At 37.8% G+C, this 18,594-nt stretch overlaps 1 protein-coding gene across 1 annotated transcript in view; it reads left to right on the top strand.

Annotated features, from left to right (window-relative positions):
- LOC121866731 (CCR4-NOT transcription complex subunit 1-like) overlaps positions 1-18,594 on the top strand; it is an 80,067-nt gene that overhangs the window by 22,954 nt on the left and 38,519 nt on the right. The window contains exons 2-12 of the mRNA XM_042366431.1: positions 5,693-5,818; positions 6,929-7,093; positions 7,488-7,662; positions 8,664-8,920; positions 9,864-10,037; positions 10,303-10,580; positions 11,601-11,802; positions 12,533-12,670; positions 13,146-13,259; positions 14,394-14,577; positions 15,061-15,259. Coding sequence (XP_042222365.1) covers positions 5,693-5,818; positions 6,929-7,093; positions 7,488-7,662; positions 8,664-8,920; positions 9,864-10,037; positions 10,303-10,580; positions 11,601-11,802; positions 12,533-12,670; positions 13,146-13,259; positions 14,394-14,577; positions 15,061-15,259 — 2,012 coding nt within the window. The remainder of the gene's footprint in view (positions 1-5,692; positions 5,819-6,928; positions 7,094-7,487; positions 7,663-8,663; positions 8,921-9,863; positions 10,038-10,302; positions 10,581-11,600; positions 11,803-12,532; positions 12,671-13,145; positions 13,260-14,393; positions 14,578-15,060; positions 15,260-18,594) is intronic.

Below are 18,594 nucleotides of genomic sequence, written 5' to 3'. Positions count from 1 at the left end.
CCTCTGGTGGGACGGGACCAAGTGCAAGATGCTTCTACGCCAGACTTGCAGAGGTGATATCCGAACAGAAGCAGCAGCCCAGAAGTTATGTTACAGCTTGGATGAGATGTCGACTGTCCTTCTCTCTCCTTAGGTCTGCTTTGCTCTGCCTGAGGGCGAGAGCATCGGCCCCAAAGCCGACAACAGTTTCAGATATTGACTATGAGGCAACAGTCACTGAATGCCGCATAGATCTGCGGCTCAACTAACTCGACACAGCTACGATAGCGACTTATGTATTAGGATATTTAATTTTAAGGAAATAAAATGGTAGCGAAGGTGTGGCTATTGGGGGAAAATGGAGGCCATTTAAATAGGTTAAGAATAACATTTATGGATGGAGACACTGTGTGGCTTCCTCACCATCTCAGAGTATATACTGTACATACCATACCGTATAATATCATATACGTACATTAGTCTCTTTCCTGTTAATTGCTGATGTAACTTCTTTTTTGTTTTGACTAGACGATCCTGGAGATAAGGCATCCATTGATCATTTTTTGGGTGCCATAAATACCATGGTTGCAGTTTTAGTGAGTATCAAGCTAGTTTATGCCATTTGGATGGTTGTCAGCAAAGTAAAAAAAAATATCTGATTATAAGAAGATAGGAGACATGGATAAGTGGTGCACTACCTATACCATATCAAGGTTATCTTTTTTAAGTTAATTTTTACTTCATAGTGTCGATGTAAACTCACATGAACCAGAAAATTTATGATCCAGCTTTGTTTCAGTCCCACGGGTAGCTACTGGATTAGAGATTCGTTCTGTAGTACTAGTAATAGAAATAGTATAGTAGTAATGAAAATAGTAGTACCTGTAGTACTAATACTGTAGTACAGTACTGTAATGGTGTTAGTAGAATAATAAGATGATGAATATAGAGGAGGACAAGAGACTCTAGGTATGTTTCAGAAAATATGAAGGAGTTGGCATTCATAGTGGCCGAAGGTAACTTACCATTTTTTGAGGCCGATGAAGAGTGTTTTTTGAGAAATTAAATTTGTATCACAAGAAACAATTATCTCTTCTATTTGGCAAAGTTAGTACTTGAGGGTTCCACAAAAATGTGATTCTGTACCTGTACAGTAATAATCATGCACTTTCCCTGTCAACAATTCTGTGTTCAACTGGTAAAGATACAGTATGCATTGAAACTCTTGTAATCTTATACCAACACTTAAGGATGTGTCATGTTAAAAATCATGATTGTTTTACATCAGTTTTTTTAGATTGGTGCATCCTGTGTGGCAGTCACTATTTATCTTCCTGAGGAATAATTAAGAACTGATATTTCATGCTCCTGCTATGTTTTATAGAGGAACTAGATTTTTACTGAACAAATATTAATAGAATTTGCATGTTAACTAACACTTAGTTTGTTTGAAGAAAAAAAAAATTTTTTGTTTAAATAGATTTTGTAAAATGAAAATCTTTATACTGATTATTTTCCCATAGATGTAGTGTTACACTGTGCTGTATATGGAGTATGCATTCGTGGGGGCTGATTTTCAGACACCTTGTGCAACTCCAACTGACCAAACAAAATACTGTACGTACCAAAGAAATAATAACTTAAAAAATTAGTACAGTACATCACTAAATATACAGTACAGTGAACCCTCACTTTACGCAGTTAATTCAACCCACGGCGGCCCGCCTAAAGTGAGAAACGCGTAAAGTGAACAACATAACATATGGGATTAATTGAAATAGAGACCGGGCCAACCCCCAAACTCCACTTTTTCCCGACACAATACGTACGTTTTACTAGAAATAACACCTTAACTTTATGATGGTATTCACCCACACATAATACAGAAGGGAACAGTCAATACAGTCAATAAGAGAAGAATAAACTGAAGGTTAGGTTAGAAAAAAACAAGGTTGGGGTAACACTTACGTTAGTAGAAGAGATGGGTCGGCGTAGGGGAATGGAGGCTGGTTCCGAGGCAGAGGGCAGGCTACTGGCCCTCAGGTGAGTCTTCATCGGTGTCATCCACACTTACTAGTGCCTCCCTGACAAATCCCTCAAAGTCATCATCACTGTCTCTGCCTGTCACTATCACTGGCTTGGGCTGGCTGTGGTGGGTTGCGGGCGAAGAACTTTGTTATGCTTTGCTGATGGCTGATGCTTATGTTGTCGTGATAAACCTTGATGTAGGGCTCCATAGTCTGCAACAGCTGGGTAGTGAAGATTTCATACCTGTTTGCGTCAGGGTCGTCGGAAATGAGGAGCTTGACTTTCTCAATACACTCGATGGCACCCCTAACATTACTATGGGATAAGCAGCGTTCTTCTTGTGATGACGCACCACCTGCCTCTTCACTGACGTCATCATCATCTACCATCTCGTCGGTAGTCACATCAGGATCCCTTATCACCTCCAGGATGTCGTCGTTGGTGGTCTTGGAGAAGCCTGCAACTGTAACACTCTGCGCAGCTTCTCTGGCAAGGTCCACTGCTACTGCAACAGTCTGAACCTCACCAGTCACAGATTTACTCTGCCTAACACCCGGAATGCCTTGCAACACATGTCTCCATGCGTGACGAACAGTTGCTAAAGACAGCTGATCCCTTGCCTCCACTAAGAAGTCCACAGCTTTCTTGAAGTTGAATGTTCTCCAGAATTGTTTTAAAAGTACTTCTTGCTCTGCCAACTGTTGATTCTCGTTGTCTTCGCTCTTGCTATCGGTGTTGGTGTCACTCAGGTTATGCAACTCTTCCTTGGTGTTGGTGTAGTCGTTCAGGAGGTTGAATTTTTTAGCAGAGAATGCAGCTTTTACATTACAGATCAATTCTTGGTCCATGGGCTGTAATATAGACGTAGTGTTGGGAGGAAGGAAGACCACTATTACGTTGGGGTGACGATCTAACAGTAGGGGCGAGTGTCCTGGTGCGTTGTCCAGCAGCAACAAAATCTTGAATGGCACATTATGTTGCTCACAGAATTTCTTCACATTGGGAACGAAACAGTCGTCAAACCAGGAGAGGGTCAGTGTAGAGAACATCCACGCCTTACGTGCGGTCAGCCAGTGGACATTTAGCTTGGTCATGTCCATGCTCTTGTGCGGCTTGCGTGCTATGTGGATCACCGATAACTTGAGCTTCCAGGTACTGGAGGCATTGGTGGTAAACAGGACGGTGATGCGCTCCTTCTGAAACTTCCGGCCCCGACACTTGCTGGCATTCTTCACAACGAAGGTCTTGGAAGGTAGCTTTTTCCAAAAAAGACCAGATTCGTCCATGTTGAACACCTGGTCGTCGGTGTACTGTCCTTCCTCCATAATCTCACGTAAAAACGGAGGAAATTCCCTAGCCGCAACACGGTCAGCACTAGCTTCTTCACCACCAATGTTGATATTGGTGATCTTGTTTCTCTTCTTAAACCTCTGTAACCACCCAGAGGAAGCATTAAAGGGTTTGGGCTCTGTAATTCCCATCTTTCGTGACACTGCAGCATACAGTTCACGTGCGTACTCCTTAACTGAGCGCGTGTCCACCGCCATGTTCCGTCTCGCCTGACGCACTAAGTAGCTCACAAGTAATTTTTCTGTCTTGAGAAGCACCTGGTTGTGGCAATACCTGATCATAGAAGCACCTGTAGACTTTGTGATGTTCATGTGCTCCTTTATCTCCAACTCTTGTATGATCTTATACTTAATTTCGTAGCTTAAGGAACGTCGTGTCTTCTTTGGCTTATGGCGGCTGGGTCCAGGTAATGCAAGGTTTCTTTGTGGTGGTGGTGGTCTGATGGAAGCCATTCTTATGGAACAATGGATACCGATATTCACGGTGTAGCCTGGAGGGGTGTAACTGACGCGGTAGGTCGAGGGGCTTGAACGCTCCCGCGGCGGGGCACGTCATAGTACTACATTAAACCAATCACAGCTAGCAGGGAGGGAGGTAAGGATGCTTTGCCCAATCACAGGCCGCTACGTCATATGACGTCACCGATAACGCAACAGAGACATACACTGCGCAACCTACTCGCGCCGCTTACACAACATGGCGGATGGCGGGAGGTTTGGATCCAAAAATGGCGCGGCGCGAGAGGACCGCCAGCCGCTCTCCGCGTAAAGGGGTACACGCACCGCGGAAAGTGAGCATTCCGGTTTCGGCAGGGTACCGCGTAAACGTGGAAACGCGTAAAGTGGGACCGCGTAAAGCGAGGGTTGACTGTATAATTAAATTAATACACACCCCAAAAACAGTAAAACAGGACTCTGCCCCCCCCCCCTCCTTTTTCCTCCTACCCCTCCCTCCAAAAAAAGAATTAGCGTTCACCAAAAATTGGAGTAGAGATTGCATGTCAAGTACTGGAGCTGTGGGGTACCTGCATAGGGAACCATATTTGGTGGAGTAGTACAGGTTATAGTGTAGTGGTTCACTTAAAGTAGTTTGGGTACAACTTTCAAAAATTGTACAAGAAAAATGTGTATCAGGCTATCAGCAAAATACCTTTGCACACAGTGAAAAATGTTCACTCGTCGTTGTCACAAAATGTTTTATGATTATTTTCCACGCATGTGTTGGTTAGCCTTAGTTACTTGATGGCAGCCCTTCATACTTCACTGTCACTCTTTGCTTATTCCTTGTTCTCCTTCCCACATGCCCAAACTATCTTAACCACTACGACCATCAACACCCCAACATTATCTGATGCTTTCAGCATTTATGCACCTAATCATTATCTTCCAGCTGCTTTTCCATTCTTCATTTTGTTATGTGCTTTCTTTACCAATTTTCTTTTAGTCTTTGGGTATGGTCCTTGTATTGGCTCTGTTGCTCCTAGGCACCCCCTGCCCCATTCATACTCCTCATTCAGCTGTCGATTATAATATTTTCACCAGTATCCTTGATTTCCTCGTTATGAACAACCACATTACTGTACCATGGTCATTTCTCACACACCTTATCAACAGTGTCCTTGTTTCTACACACTATTTATCTTACTACAGGTATTAAGCATTCTTGCAATTGAATCCTGTTCATGCTTTTTACCCTTCCTCACCATTCACACCTTCATAACTCTGAGTTGTACACCAACATAGGTTTTTAGGCCACCAACTAATGCTATAATTTTTCTTGAACCATTCAGCATATAAACACACCCTGATGATTTTGCATTTTGTCAAAAAGAATTTATATTTTTCCATGCTGTAATTGTGTATACAGTACAGTATTTTAAATTTTTATAGCTTGGGACTTTGATGACATGCGTAAATGTCTGCAATTGTAATACTGTATACAATTATCTCAAAATATTTCAACATCTTAAGTATTCCAGTTAAGATTGCTGACAGTGTTTGTCAAATTATTACACTTTTTTCTTCCTGTATTGACCCACTTTTAGGTACAGTAGCTATAACTTATATTGCATAACAAGTTTGTTTTAGTGACATTTTAAAGAAATGTGAACATTGGTATCTTTTTTCACATTATTCATCTTAATATTATACAAGTGCCACTTATCCTGTTGACTGACACCTTAACATTATCAATTTTACTGTTGGTTTTCCATAATATTCTGGGATTTTTCATACTCTTCAAATGTTCTCTCTATAAGGAGTTTGTTTGGCTGTGGTTATGTTTAATAAAGGTATGAGGAATTTCCAGATATGTAACGTGTAATTTCCTTTGTTAGGTGGTGTGTCAGTTTGGTGGAGAGGCAGAGCGACACTTGTACCGGGTGCTGATTGGTCACCTGGAGTGGTCTGGACCTCAGGGAGAAAGTCATCGACCCTCACCAAACAACAATAATAATAATAAGGTAGAATAAACTGATACAATAAGAATTTTGATATTTCCGATGTTGACCTTTTGTGTCTTGAGATATTAGAGTACAAACTAAGATTACAGTATTAATTCTTGACATTTCTTAGAAACAAAATTGGAAGAAAATTTGCCTTTTGATCTCAATGATTCAAGTGTATGTTGAAAATTTAGGACTTTTATTTACTTTGAGTTGATACCAGGTGTAGGCAACATTATTACTGTAAGACAAGTCTACAGGTTGAAAACCCAGGGTTCCCATGTTCCTCAAAGTAATTGACTGAACTAATTTGATAGAAAATGGGTCAGGCAGGGAAAGGATACCACTCAAGGCTGAAAGTTAAGGAGTCTTCATTCTGACACTAAAATTGCATGCACATTTTGGCCCATACATGACTACTATAAAGTTTTTTAGGGGATTTATTTACAAACAAATGACTTTGGGTTGGATTATACTGTACTATTCGGAAATGGAAAAATTACTCTCTTGACAACTACAGCCCTTGTAAAGGAGTTGGGGGATCTTGGAGACATCAGTTGCCAGTTGGTGCTCATGCAAGTTTTATGAAGATTCAAAGTTGTGAAAAGGAGAAAGGGTCCCATGGGTTGTTTTATGAAGGCTATTAAAAAAATATCCGAAGTAATAATGAAAATATATTATACTGTACTGTATATAATTCAGGTTCTTTTACTATCAGTATGTTTACTTTTTTCACTAACTTATTTCATTATTCTCTAACACTCGTAATGTTGTTATTCTACAAATAAGTCTTATAATAGGGAGATGTACTGTACTGTACTGTACAGTCACCCAAAAAAGTCCTGTCGCGAACCACGAGCCCCGAGATTCAGACTCGTGAGCCCGAAGCAGTAGACACTGATACATTATTCTGTCCATAAATGCTTTGGATTCACGAGTCTGAATCTCGGGGTTCATGGTTCGCGACAGGACTTTTTTGGGTGACTGTACCTTAGTTTTTAACCCATAGACTTGGTGATTAATATAAAGTTACCTAGTTGTGGACTCTTCTGTGAAATGTGATTTGGGGATTAGCCTTTTAATCTTGTTGCAGGGATATTTTTATTATGTGTTTTTGTTTCTTTTTAGGACAAGGAGGTTGCTTCCAGTGTCGGTGCGTCCACCCTTACGTGGTCATCCACTAGTGGTGGGGCCGGTGCCCTCCTTCTGCAACATTTGGCTGCCACTCTTCCTCCAACTTCTTTTATTGCCAATCTTGCCTTTGCCACTGCCAATCCACCCAATTCCAACAAGGTAATTTTTTGTGTTAAGTAGAGTTTCACTGATAAATGATAACTTTAAAGAAATTTCATTTGCACACAAATTCTGTGTGCAGAATTTTGATCTTGGTATGTGACACACCATCTCTGATGTACTGTTTGAAGTATTAAATCCAATCTTCTTCTGTCATGTGTATTTTAGTTTTAAGATTTTAGATTCTCTCAAATTTTGCAAACAGACCCAGAAAGTGAAGGGTAGTATTATTATTATCTCCAAATTTCATGTGAATTATATGCTAATTACAACTAATTATGTGAAAGAAAGTACATAATGAAACAAATACATTGTAGGTATGTTTTGCTTTCTTCAGACAGCTTTTATTATTGGTAATTGATATGATGGTGATAGTTAATTTTGCTTCTTACAGCTCATCAAGCCACAGTGGGTTAGTGGAGTGTGCAAGGCACTCAGACTTTCCCGCTTGCAGGAAATTACTCTTTGTTTGTATATTCTCCAAGCTACCAATTCAGAAGTTCGGAATCAGTCCATAGCACTCCTCAAGGGCAAACTCCCCGATCTTGTGCGAGCCTACGTCGACACTGGTGAGTGTGAGATGTGATTATGCCGAAGTTAATTCATAGTAAAGGATATCTCTTGCTGTCTCTCCTGTGACATGAAGTTTGATGTAATTTTCTGGTTACTGTGAACTAAGAATAGTGTATGAAATAACAAAATTACCATTTTTTTTTTCAATTACAGTATAAAGGACACTAGATTGATACAGTACATTGTAATATCATTTGAGTTGTTTATTTAAAGACAAAGATGATTTCTGCTCATTGTTATTCATCCATTGATTCCATTGTTGATAGATTACTAAGTTCCTGGGTTATTTTAAAATAATATTGTACTTTAGTTATGTCATCTTAGAACTGTGCTATTTCATTTGTATAGGAGAAAATTACATTACAGTAATTTGCCCAATATATGCTTTATATGTTTATAGAACATGTTTATGAATGAGGATGATCTTTGAGATAAGAACTACGATCAGGTAATCACAGCTAAACCATCCAAGAGTAGAAAATGGCCATAGGATAGTGATGATGATGATATAAAACTGTAATGAATATGATTGTAATAGAATGGAGGAAGTAAGGTTTTTCAGGTATCTGCTCGTTGATGTATCAGCAAATGGAATAGTGAGTGATAATTTGAATCTTTAGAGTACTGGAGGGAAAGAAAGTAACAGGTGTACTGAAGAAGGTTTGGAGAGAGAGCTGTGTGAAAGAGGCAGATGGAAGGATGATAGACATTATTGAGCCAATGTTGTTGTATAGGTATGGAACATGGACTTGAGAAACCAAAGAAAGCATATAGGGACCTGCAGAAATGATGTGTTTGAGAAAAATATGTAGGATGAATAGAATGCAGAGAATAAGTACATGAATGATAGGAGAACATGACATTTATTGGTTTATGGCCTGAATAAATTTCTGTCTAGAGTGCTGGGCTGTAAATATAGAAATTCTGTGTTTGCTCTTGGGTCTGGCTACCCTAAAATACAGTGAGAAAGAGATAAGAAGAAGTTTGTACTTTTCAGAATCAGGAGATCGGGAGTTGTTGGAGCTGTCAACGGAAGCCCTTCATCTGTTACTTACTCATATTGTTCATCTGTGGAGAGATCCCCCTTCTGCACTGCTACCTCAGGAGTCACGGCAGGCCTTCATTTGTGCTCTACAGCGCGAGTTTCCTCGGTCCCGTGTCCCTGTTGTTCTCGCTCCATTGCTTTACCCAGACTCTGACATTCCTATGGAGAAGATAACTCAAGAACCTCCCGCCAACATGGCAAAAAATCTTGTGAGTGTTGATGTTTTTTGCAATTTAGGGTTACCCTGTATTTATTTTTTGCTTACTGAAATTGGGGAAACCTTTAGGCACCATTTCTGTCCATTCTTACTTCATCCTCTTGCCTAGCTCCCCTTACTTCCTTTTATAGTTCTACATATTGTGTTCTGTCCACATCTTGAGAATTAATCAAACCAGGCTCGGCATTCCCAAAGTATGATGAAAAAACGACTTATTGTCCTTTTCCAACCTATGCACTATAAAAGATGATTTTTATAACATATATTACCTTATTATTATTAAAATGTATATTGTATTGTATTTAATGGAGATACTGTACAATGGTCTAATCAGATTTGATAGAGGCCTAATGAGAGCTAATAGGTAAGAGAGATGACATTTATGTAAACATGGTGGGGAGGGGGGGGGACTGGCCTCGCTGTAATCGTCAGTTTTTCATTTATTCTTTATTATATTCTTTTATGATCAGCTACTTATGGTGTATGTTTCATCATAAATAATATAACATACAGTATTAAATAATAGTAAAAGATTCAATATGTAATTTGTAATTAGACTTCAAAATAAAGGTAAAATGTAAAAGGAAACACACACACACACATACATGACATTGTGTACATTAAAATATCGTCATACTCTATTCCGAGTGATAACAAAGTAGTAGTAGTACTACATTGAAATAATAATTTAAGGGTGGGGGTAATGAGTGGCTACTTAGTGCACAGCGGCCCCCAGAACCCCCACAAAAACTTGATAAAAGTCCGGACAATAGGCATGTCCGGACCCCCTTTCCCCCAAAACTGTCCAGACTTTTGAGGGTTTACTGTATAAGGAAATAGAAAAAGTTAGGAAAGAGGTTGGGGGGGGGGGGTAGACGTTGTTCAAATATCTCCATTGGTAAAGAAACAGTTTGTATATTATATTTTATTTTCAGTTGGATGGTTCATTAGCTGATCTAGTCCTCGAGTTGGGCTATAGTTTCTGCAGTACTGTAGAAGAATGTAGAAACAACCTGGCCAATGTTGGGGTGAGCTCCATAACCCCAGCAGCTGTGTCGAAGGTCCTCGGTGTTATGGTCAGAACTCATACAGGCTTACCATCTGAGCAAGTAAGACATCACATATATTTATGCTGTCTAGTCTAAAACATATAATTAGTAGAGAATAGTGTAAGACAAATGTTCAGATTGATAGGACTCTGCTAAGACAATAAAAGTACTCCATTTGCATTTATCTTCAGCTTGCATAAATATTGTACAGACCTAATTGTCAACTTCCACTCAATAAATGATCTTACCTCTAGTTAACATGGTACTCAAAAGTATTTCACATAATTTGAATATGAATCTGAAAATTAATTGGTGTATTTTACAGATTGGACTCCAGAACCTAAACTCCCCAAGTTCCCTGTGGAGTGACAATAAAGACAAAACCCCAAGTAGCCAGTCTCAGTCAACCTCTGGAGGTGAAGTATGTTTAGGTGGGTCAGGAAACCTCTCAGGTCCCCATGGATGGAATGTTGAGGTCTTTGTTAAAGGTCTTCTGGAAGTTGTTCCAAACCTCAATGTGAAAGAGGTGATCTCAAAGTTGGACCACAAAGGATTTTTATTGAAAGACAGACAAGGCTTGAAGCTACTGATCACGGCACTGAGGTGAGGCCTGTTTTTAATTGTACCTTCTAGTTATTGAAAATATGCCTTATTGTTACATGTTCTATTTTTACCCCAAGTTACAAATCCCACAAAGGTTAAATTTAATCTCTCCCACTTTTCATATTATTTCTTCATAAGTCGATAAAGCTTGAAAAACAATTTTTTTTATTGTGTATGGTAGTTTGTGTAAAATCCTTGAAAACAATACCCAGTCTAAACAAATTTTGAGCACCTGGAGTGAAATTTTCAAAGGTCTTTAATGTAAGATTTATATTAAAGCCAACAAAACAATAGTACCTCTATCGTAGAATAATTATGACAGCACCCAGACTGAGGTATTGCTGATTCAAAATAATAAAGGGCAAGCCCCTAGAAACCCCTCCCTTAAGAAAAATATTCATGCATAAAACCTACCGATGAAAATTGAATCCTCATCATTACAAGACATTTTTTACCAAGAAAGTAAAAAAGGACCTTGTACGGTACATGATTCTCATAGAAGTGTTATCTACCATTTTATGTCAGGACTTATATTATCTATATTTTTGTGGGGGATTTAGGATTATTCCAGATATGTGTACACAAAAACTTCTCAAACACCTGGGCACGATGGATGTGAGAATGAGCAGAATGGGCTTGCCTTCTCAGAATGGTTTCAGGTTCTTCGTTCATTTTTCAGATTGCATAGTGCTTAGAGTATTCAAGAAGTTTTGGCGAGAGTGTACAATAAGAATTGGGGAAATAATTCATTCCTGACCTTGTGATTTAAATAAGTTCTTGTGCAGGGAATTTTGACTGTGCATCTGGGCTTTTCTGTAACACTTACTTTTCTCGATTAATTTTAATTGGCTTGAAATTTATAGAGCCATCTGGTAAGGAACCAGCTAGAAGTGGAGGGTTTATCCTGAAACCTTTTTTGTCTAATGGAATCCAAACCCAAGTCAACAGGAACTTAAGCATTGGTAGTTATTCAGAAAGGGAAATTATGGCCAAATATATTTAGATTAATTTATTCTACAGATGCCTTCTTCAAGGACAAGGATTGAGGTTAGAAATGTTCCCTGTGGATTGTTACTATCACCAGTGGAAGAATACTGAAGAGCAACTCAGTCTGATTTCACAGATTCTCAAGAATCCTGAAATATTCTGCTTCACAGATTTCCCATGCCACTTGGTATCCACTGATTCTCTCAAGACTCTGCCAGAGCTTGATAACAAAGAGGTAAGTTGTTAAATCAAATTTTTCTATAGGTTAATGGCAGTCATGAGATACACAGGATATCAAAGTTTTGTACTGTATTTTTATTTTACACCAAGGGAATACTTTACTATATTTTCCTTGGTAATTTTCAGACTTTTTAAATTAAATTGTCCATTTGATGGATTCGCGTCAGCGGGCGAATCGGACGGGCAAATGAAGGTTTTGATAACCCTTATTTTGTATTTAATTTTGCTGAAATTTGTATGGTATCATACCTACGTAAAGCACTTAATCTGTGCAGATTTTTTATTTTAATAGATATTGTACTTACTGAATTGTAATGGGGGTTATGTGGTTTGATTCACTTGAGCAGTTTTTTGTATACTGTTCAGTAATATCTTGCAAAACATCTTTTCTATCTATTTACACAATTTTTTCTTCAATTTATTTTTTATTTTTTATTTCTTTCATATTTACACGGAATATTATTGAATCTTTTTCTCTTTTTCATGGCTTTGTTAGTCTTACCTCGCAGATTCAGGTGTCAGAAGTACACTTTTCCATGAATCTGTGCTCATTTGAAGAAAAAATAATTTCCTTACTCTAGTGTGGCTTAGAAATAAAGAAAATATTAGGTCATTTCAATTATCCTATAAAATTTTATATTTGTTATACACAGTTTTGATAGTTTTTACAGATAAAATTGTGCATGGTGAAGTTCTGTAATAAAAAAAGAAATAACTTTCTTTAGGTGGCTACGTGGAAATCAGTCCAACTACTAGAAACTCTTCTCTACCTTGGGGAGAGTGGCCACTATGCAGCTGTCAAAGAGTTGTTCACATTTCCCATCCAACATTGTCCAGATATTTTGGCGCTTGGATTGGTTCAGGTGAGAAAGAAATCCCTCCCCTCCTTTTTTTATTATTATTACAGGTATTACTGAAAGTATTGCTTGAGCTTAATGTACCCAGATGTTGCCATTTACAAGAAGAGCATTGTATTAAGAAGAATTTTTTTTCTTCTGTTGAATACTTTTCATAGCCTAGTTCACATAGAACAGTTCTTACACTTCAATAATTTAATATTTCATTTTAATATGATGAAGAGAATAGAGTTCTTAATTTCACACATACTTAATGTACTGCACTATATACTGTATAATATATTTTCTTTGAACTACCTAGCATGTAGCATGCATCATTTAGTACCATTAACAACTGTAGCTATCTGAGACTAAAATTGTCAGTTAAGGGCTTTATGAATATTATCTGCAATATCTAGAAAAGTTGTCAAGGTTAAAGTTATCCTGAAGTATATTTTACTCATCATTACTAATCATATTTTTTGTATGTTTAACCTGACAGGTGCCTTTACCATACACCATGCTGCGACAAGACTTAATTGCATCACTTATTCCAATTTTCCTTGGAAATCATCCAAATGCAGCCATCATCTTACACCATGCCTGGCATACACAGGTTAGTTAAGGTGTTAAATACTGTTTGAGCAAGATCAGTTATTTATTCCATATCATTACAATATTTCCTTCCTTATATATTCCTAGGATGGAAAATAGGAAACAGACCTGAGTAGGGGGCAGAATATTGAAGGAAAAGTTGTGAAAAAAAAGTAGAAGAAATTTTGGAATAAGAACAAAAAGAAATCAGGTGTTGTGTTGTGCTTAGCTGGTTTGGACATCACTGTTTTAAGAGAATGGGAAGTGAAAGATTGGTAAAAAGTTTAACGAGTTTTATGGTGGATGGTAGAAGGGAGAGTAGAAGACCAAGGAGGAGGCAAATTGATGGCATGAAGGTCAACCTACAGTAGAATTGAGGAAGATGGACATAAAGGAAGCAATGGTATGGGTGAACATGTTCAGGACAAGATGCTGCCATTATCCTCATTGATGTTTTGCTTCTTTCCATAATTACTGTAGTTTTAGTTTGTAGAAAAATTTTAGAGAAAATGTTAATAGTTTTTCAAGAGGGTGAATGTTTAAATATGACTTGCAAATTGTAATTAGAATAAAAAAGCAACCTTAAGTCTTTAGGTTGCTGGATTTTGGACATTGTATTGTACTGTACTGTATTAATTCATTCTGAGGTCACCTGGCTACTATTATATCAAATGAGGCTAGGCCAGTATAGTATTGGTAACCACATCCCTCTAGGGCAAGGGTCGGGGAACTTTTTTGGGTATTACCCACAAAAAATTTTGAGTAAAATGAAATTACCCCCAGACTTCAAAGTAAACTAGTACAGTAAACAAAAACAAGCCAATTTGCTCCTAAAATTGTTGGATATGGTATGGAAGTGTCTCTCATACTGCTGCATGCATTACCCCCAAAATTTTAAGATTTACCCCATTTGGGGTAATTTACCCCTGTTTCCTGACCTCTGCTCTAGGGTTAAGCTTTGGTTTATTAAGTCATTACTTTTTCCAAAAAATTCAGGAGAAAATGTCTCTCATATGGCAAGAAATACATAGGGTTTATATACCTGGTACTGTACTATATTTTATATGACCATTTGAATTTCAGTATTTTAGTATTTGTTTAATGTGACTTTCTTCCTTACTATAAACTAATATTCTAATGGGAAATTTCTTTGTAGAACCATACAAGTACAGTTCGCCAAATCGTCATGCATGCAATGGCAGAGTGGTACATGATGGAAAGTGATCAGGCAAGACTTAGTCGTATCTTGGATGTTGCCCAAGATCTCAAAGCCTTATCACTCCTCCTTAATGCCCAGTCCTTTCCATTTGTGGTGGATTTGGCATGCCTGGCCTACAGACGTAAGTTTATATAGATGCACTCTTCTTATATGTGTGGGCATCCCTTTAGTTACAAAGGGTGAATTTATTAAAATTTTGAATTCAGTGGGGTTTCTCAGGAATGGAACACTCTTGTAAACCGAGGGATGCCTGTGTAAGGATTAAAGAGCAATTACTTACACCAGGTTATAAAAACCTATTTTTTTATGCCCCAACTGCATATTCTGTACAGAAGAGTCTAATTTGTACCAGTTTATCTACTTGTCCCTCTTAAGTTTGGTAGCATCATAGAGCAATAAAATTAATGAAATTATAAAGGCCTTTGAGAGAATCGTCTCATTACCCGGAAGTCTCTCATTCCCGGAAGTGCTCTGCACCAATTGTTCCGGCTAACAGAGATATCACTTACAGTATAAGATATTGGAATAAACAAATTAATTTTACTTGAGAACAAAATTATGAAGAATTTACATGTAGTAATTTTCTTTGTTTTTTCTTTGTCAGGTGAATTTTTAAAGCTTGACAAGTGGCTGACAGACAAGATTCGAGAACATGGTGAGCCCTTTATATCCTCTTGTGTGAAGTTCCTTCAACGAAGATGCCCTCAGCTGTTGAGTGGTAAAGAGGATATGATGCCAAAGTCGTCACAGCTACCTCCTGAGACAATGGCTACTATTCTTGTGTGCCTAAATGCATGTGCTCTGTGAGTATATTGTGTGAGGCGCTTGCTGAGAATATTAGATGCTACAGTAAGGCAGTGCATTTTATATAGTTTTTTAGAACCAAGTTCGTGTCTTATAAACCATGGTAAATAAATTATGAAGGAATTATAGGCTTACAAGGTCAGTTATTTTTGTCTTTAATGTTTGGATAATACCATCTTACATCTTTGTATTGCTGTGTTGCATTTTTTCCATGATGGATACAGAGTACAGTATTGTAATAGTATGAAAATTATTCTTTAATATTTCTAAATTGTTATTTACAAATACTCTGTACAGTAATAATATTGATTGAAGTGTGAAATCTCATGTTATAGCAGAGGAAAGAGTCACTTGCCTGATTTCCAAATTTATAACTGAAGAGTTTGAGTCAAGAAAACCAGTTTAAGGTTCATCTTGGTGTGCTTGTTGATGTGCTGGCTTTCAAAGCAACCACTGAACCTGGGTCGGAGCTTATTTCCTAAGTTCTGGGGTTGGAGGTGTAGCTATTTATGCAGTCATGGACTATTCCAAAAGGAGAGTGTACCTGTCTCAAGAACACAAATAGCCCACTGAACACTACAAACTCTGTTGAGTGTTTTGGCAGGTCACTTGACTCTACTTTAGTCATAAAATGTGATTTCATAGTTCTGTCCGATGATTTAATATGAAGTTGACTTAGTTGAGTAGAATCCCCAGATTTCAGTGGGTTTTTTTTTATAAAGGTTTACTGTGTTTTATAATAGTCAAGTCTTTTTAAATTCAAAGATAGATCTTGATTTGAGATATGATTTCTATTACTTATCAAAATCATCAGTGACACTGTAGAACAATCATGTTTACATAATAGGTATCATTAATATACTGTACCGTATTTTACAGCATATAAGACGCACCCCTCACTTCAGCAGGGAATATTTAGGAAAAAATTTTGAGTGTATTTTCCTCCTGTAGCCATAGTTTTCCTAATATATACAATACTGTGCTAGCAAATGTGAGGAATAAATAAAAATAACACTAATAAGTTACAACAAAAAGTACTGTACTGTATTGCTGTTTGGCTGCTGGACAATGAAATACAGTAAAACCTCGATTAACCGACCCTCGAATATCCGACTTTCGGATTAACCGTCAATCCCGAACCCCTAATTTTTTTGCGGGGATTAGCCCACCCGGGCACAGGTCACTGACCCACATCGGGGCCTGGGGGGGGATAATGTAATAATATTAATAATGATAATGCTAATAATAAGCTAATAATAGTAATAAAGAAATGCAAAAATGAAAAAAAAAATCAAGAGTGAGAAACAATGTACCTGTATGTATGTTGTGTTGTCAATAGTAAGAGAAACAATTGAGACCCTGCAATTGTGTGTAAATGAGGCAGAAAGTCAGATCAGCAACCTGGGACTTGGTCACAATTTTTGTGATGACACGTTTTTTGACTTTAACATTTTTTATTCACGGTTTCTGTGCTGGTTCATATTTATTTACTAAAGTGGTTAATGTTTTACAGCAAATTCTATTGAAATATGAATGGCAAATGAACAAAAATCAATAGAGGGACTTAAATGAGGTAGGTTAGGGAAAGGTACTTTGAAAATGTGTGTTTTATTTCCGTAGACTTTATGTACTAATAACCGACCTTTTGGATTATCCGTCGGCCCCATATGTGGTCGGTTAATCGAGGTTTTACTGTATGTCTAAAGTTTCACTACACACGGGAAACAGTTCAGAACAGCTGAGATCCCTTATTCCCCCTCCTCATAACACATGTAGAAAGTTTATCCCCGTTTGTGTTTTTGAGCTTATGATAATTATTTATTTATTTTTTTGTGCATTCTGTATGTAAGATTGAATACATGTAACAGTTAAAAAAGAAAAGAAAAGTATCTATCTAAAATTACAAGTTGAAGAATAACCATAGCAGAGCTCACAGCTTGATCTGGAATGGCAGAGGGATGTGGATATAATGACTACAGCCATCCCTTGGTTACCATGATTTTCGTTATCACGCCTCCATCAAAATCTGCACACCTGCTGTTATAGCGCATTTTTCAGGCCGAGAATTTAGTTATCACGCAGTTGCCTCCAGGTGTATTGTTACCCCCTTGCTTCACCTACATCTATTGAGGATAAAATCTTTCACCTACAAATTGACAATAACACATTTGCTGTAATCAGACATATCTAAGTTTTCTCAACAATTGCAACCCCAGTTGCAATTTCAAATTCTGTGTCATTACTAATGAATAACAAAGTCTCGGGTGCACTCTAAGATTGAGAGAAAACGGAGGACTCGGGCGTCCTGAAGCGATGAGAAAACGGACTCCTCAGACGGAGGACTCAAATAAAGAAGGTATAGCTACATGTTTTGTGGACTACAGTATTGAGCGTACCCTTTTCATCACTTTGTAATAAACCTAGCCATGCCTGTGTGTGTTTCTGATACTTACCATAACATTATCTATATTTTTAGTGGGTCTAAATGGTCGTAAAATGGGTTAATTGGGGTTGGGTCTTGGGTGCCTGGAACCAATTAGAATAAATCCCATAGGTTCTGTACTTTCGTGATCGCGTTTTTCGTTATCACGCACTCGGCGTGGTCCCAATTAGGTGTGGTAACCAAGGGATGACTGTAGTCTTGTTTTATTATCACAAATACAAAACTAGTATAAAATACTGAAAAGCAAAAAAAAAAAAAAACTAAGGAATATTATCACATGTAATGTAATGGCTTACATGGTAAATCAAAAGGCTGAAGCAAACTCACAACTCCCTGTACCTCCTTACCCAGAATTCATAAACCATCCTACCTACCTTGCTTATGTTATTTAACAGTTGTGATACTTAAAGTAATCTAGATGAAAAAATGCAGCTAAATTCATTAAATAAAAACAAAATGAAAGTTTAACACAGTCGCCAATTGCATAGACATTCCCTGCTTTGCCATAGCAACGCAGACCAGCGGGGACACTACCTCTGCCGACTCCCTAGCAATGCCACCCTCTATTCCACGTCCTCCTCCTGCACCCACGCTGAGCCAGCTAACTTTGTGTTTGACCTTATGATAATTATTTTTTTTTTTTTTTTTTTTTTTGCACACTATGTATGTAAACTGGTGTGTGCATGTAACGGAGTAAAAAAATGAAGAAAGTTACATACAATATATATACCTGTATACCCAGAAACACAAGTTGAAAAATAACCGTAGCATAACTCGTGAGTTGGCCTGATAGCTTGGTAGTTAGTGACGATTCTATCTTGGTTACAATGCCATCAGCAATGTTGACAGATGCAAATGTGAAAAGAAAGCTATCTGTAAGTCTTCATTTGT

Source organism: Homarus americanus, unplaced genomic scaffold (assembly GCF_018991925.1).
Source record: "Homarus americanus isolate GMGI-L3 unplaced genomic scaffold, GMGI_Hamer_2.0 scaffold22413, whole genome shotgun sequence".
Taxonomy (NCBI): Eukaryota; Metazoa; Arthropoda; class Malacostraca; order Decapoda; family Nephropidae; genus Homarus; species Homarus americanus.
The sequence above is the reverse complement of the archived record's forward strand: the minus strand, read 5'-3'. Positions and strand labels throughout refer to the sequence as shown.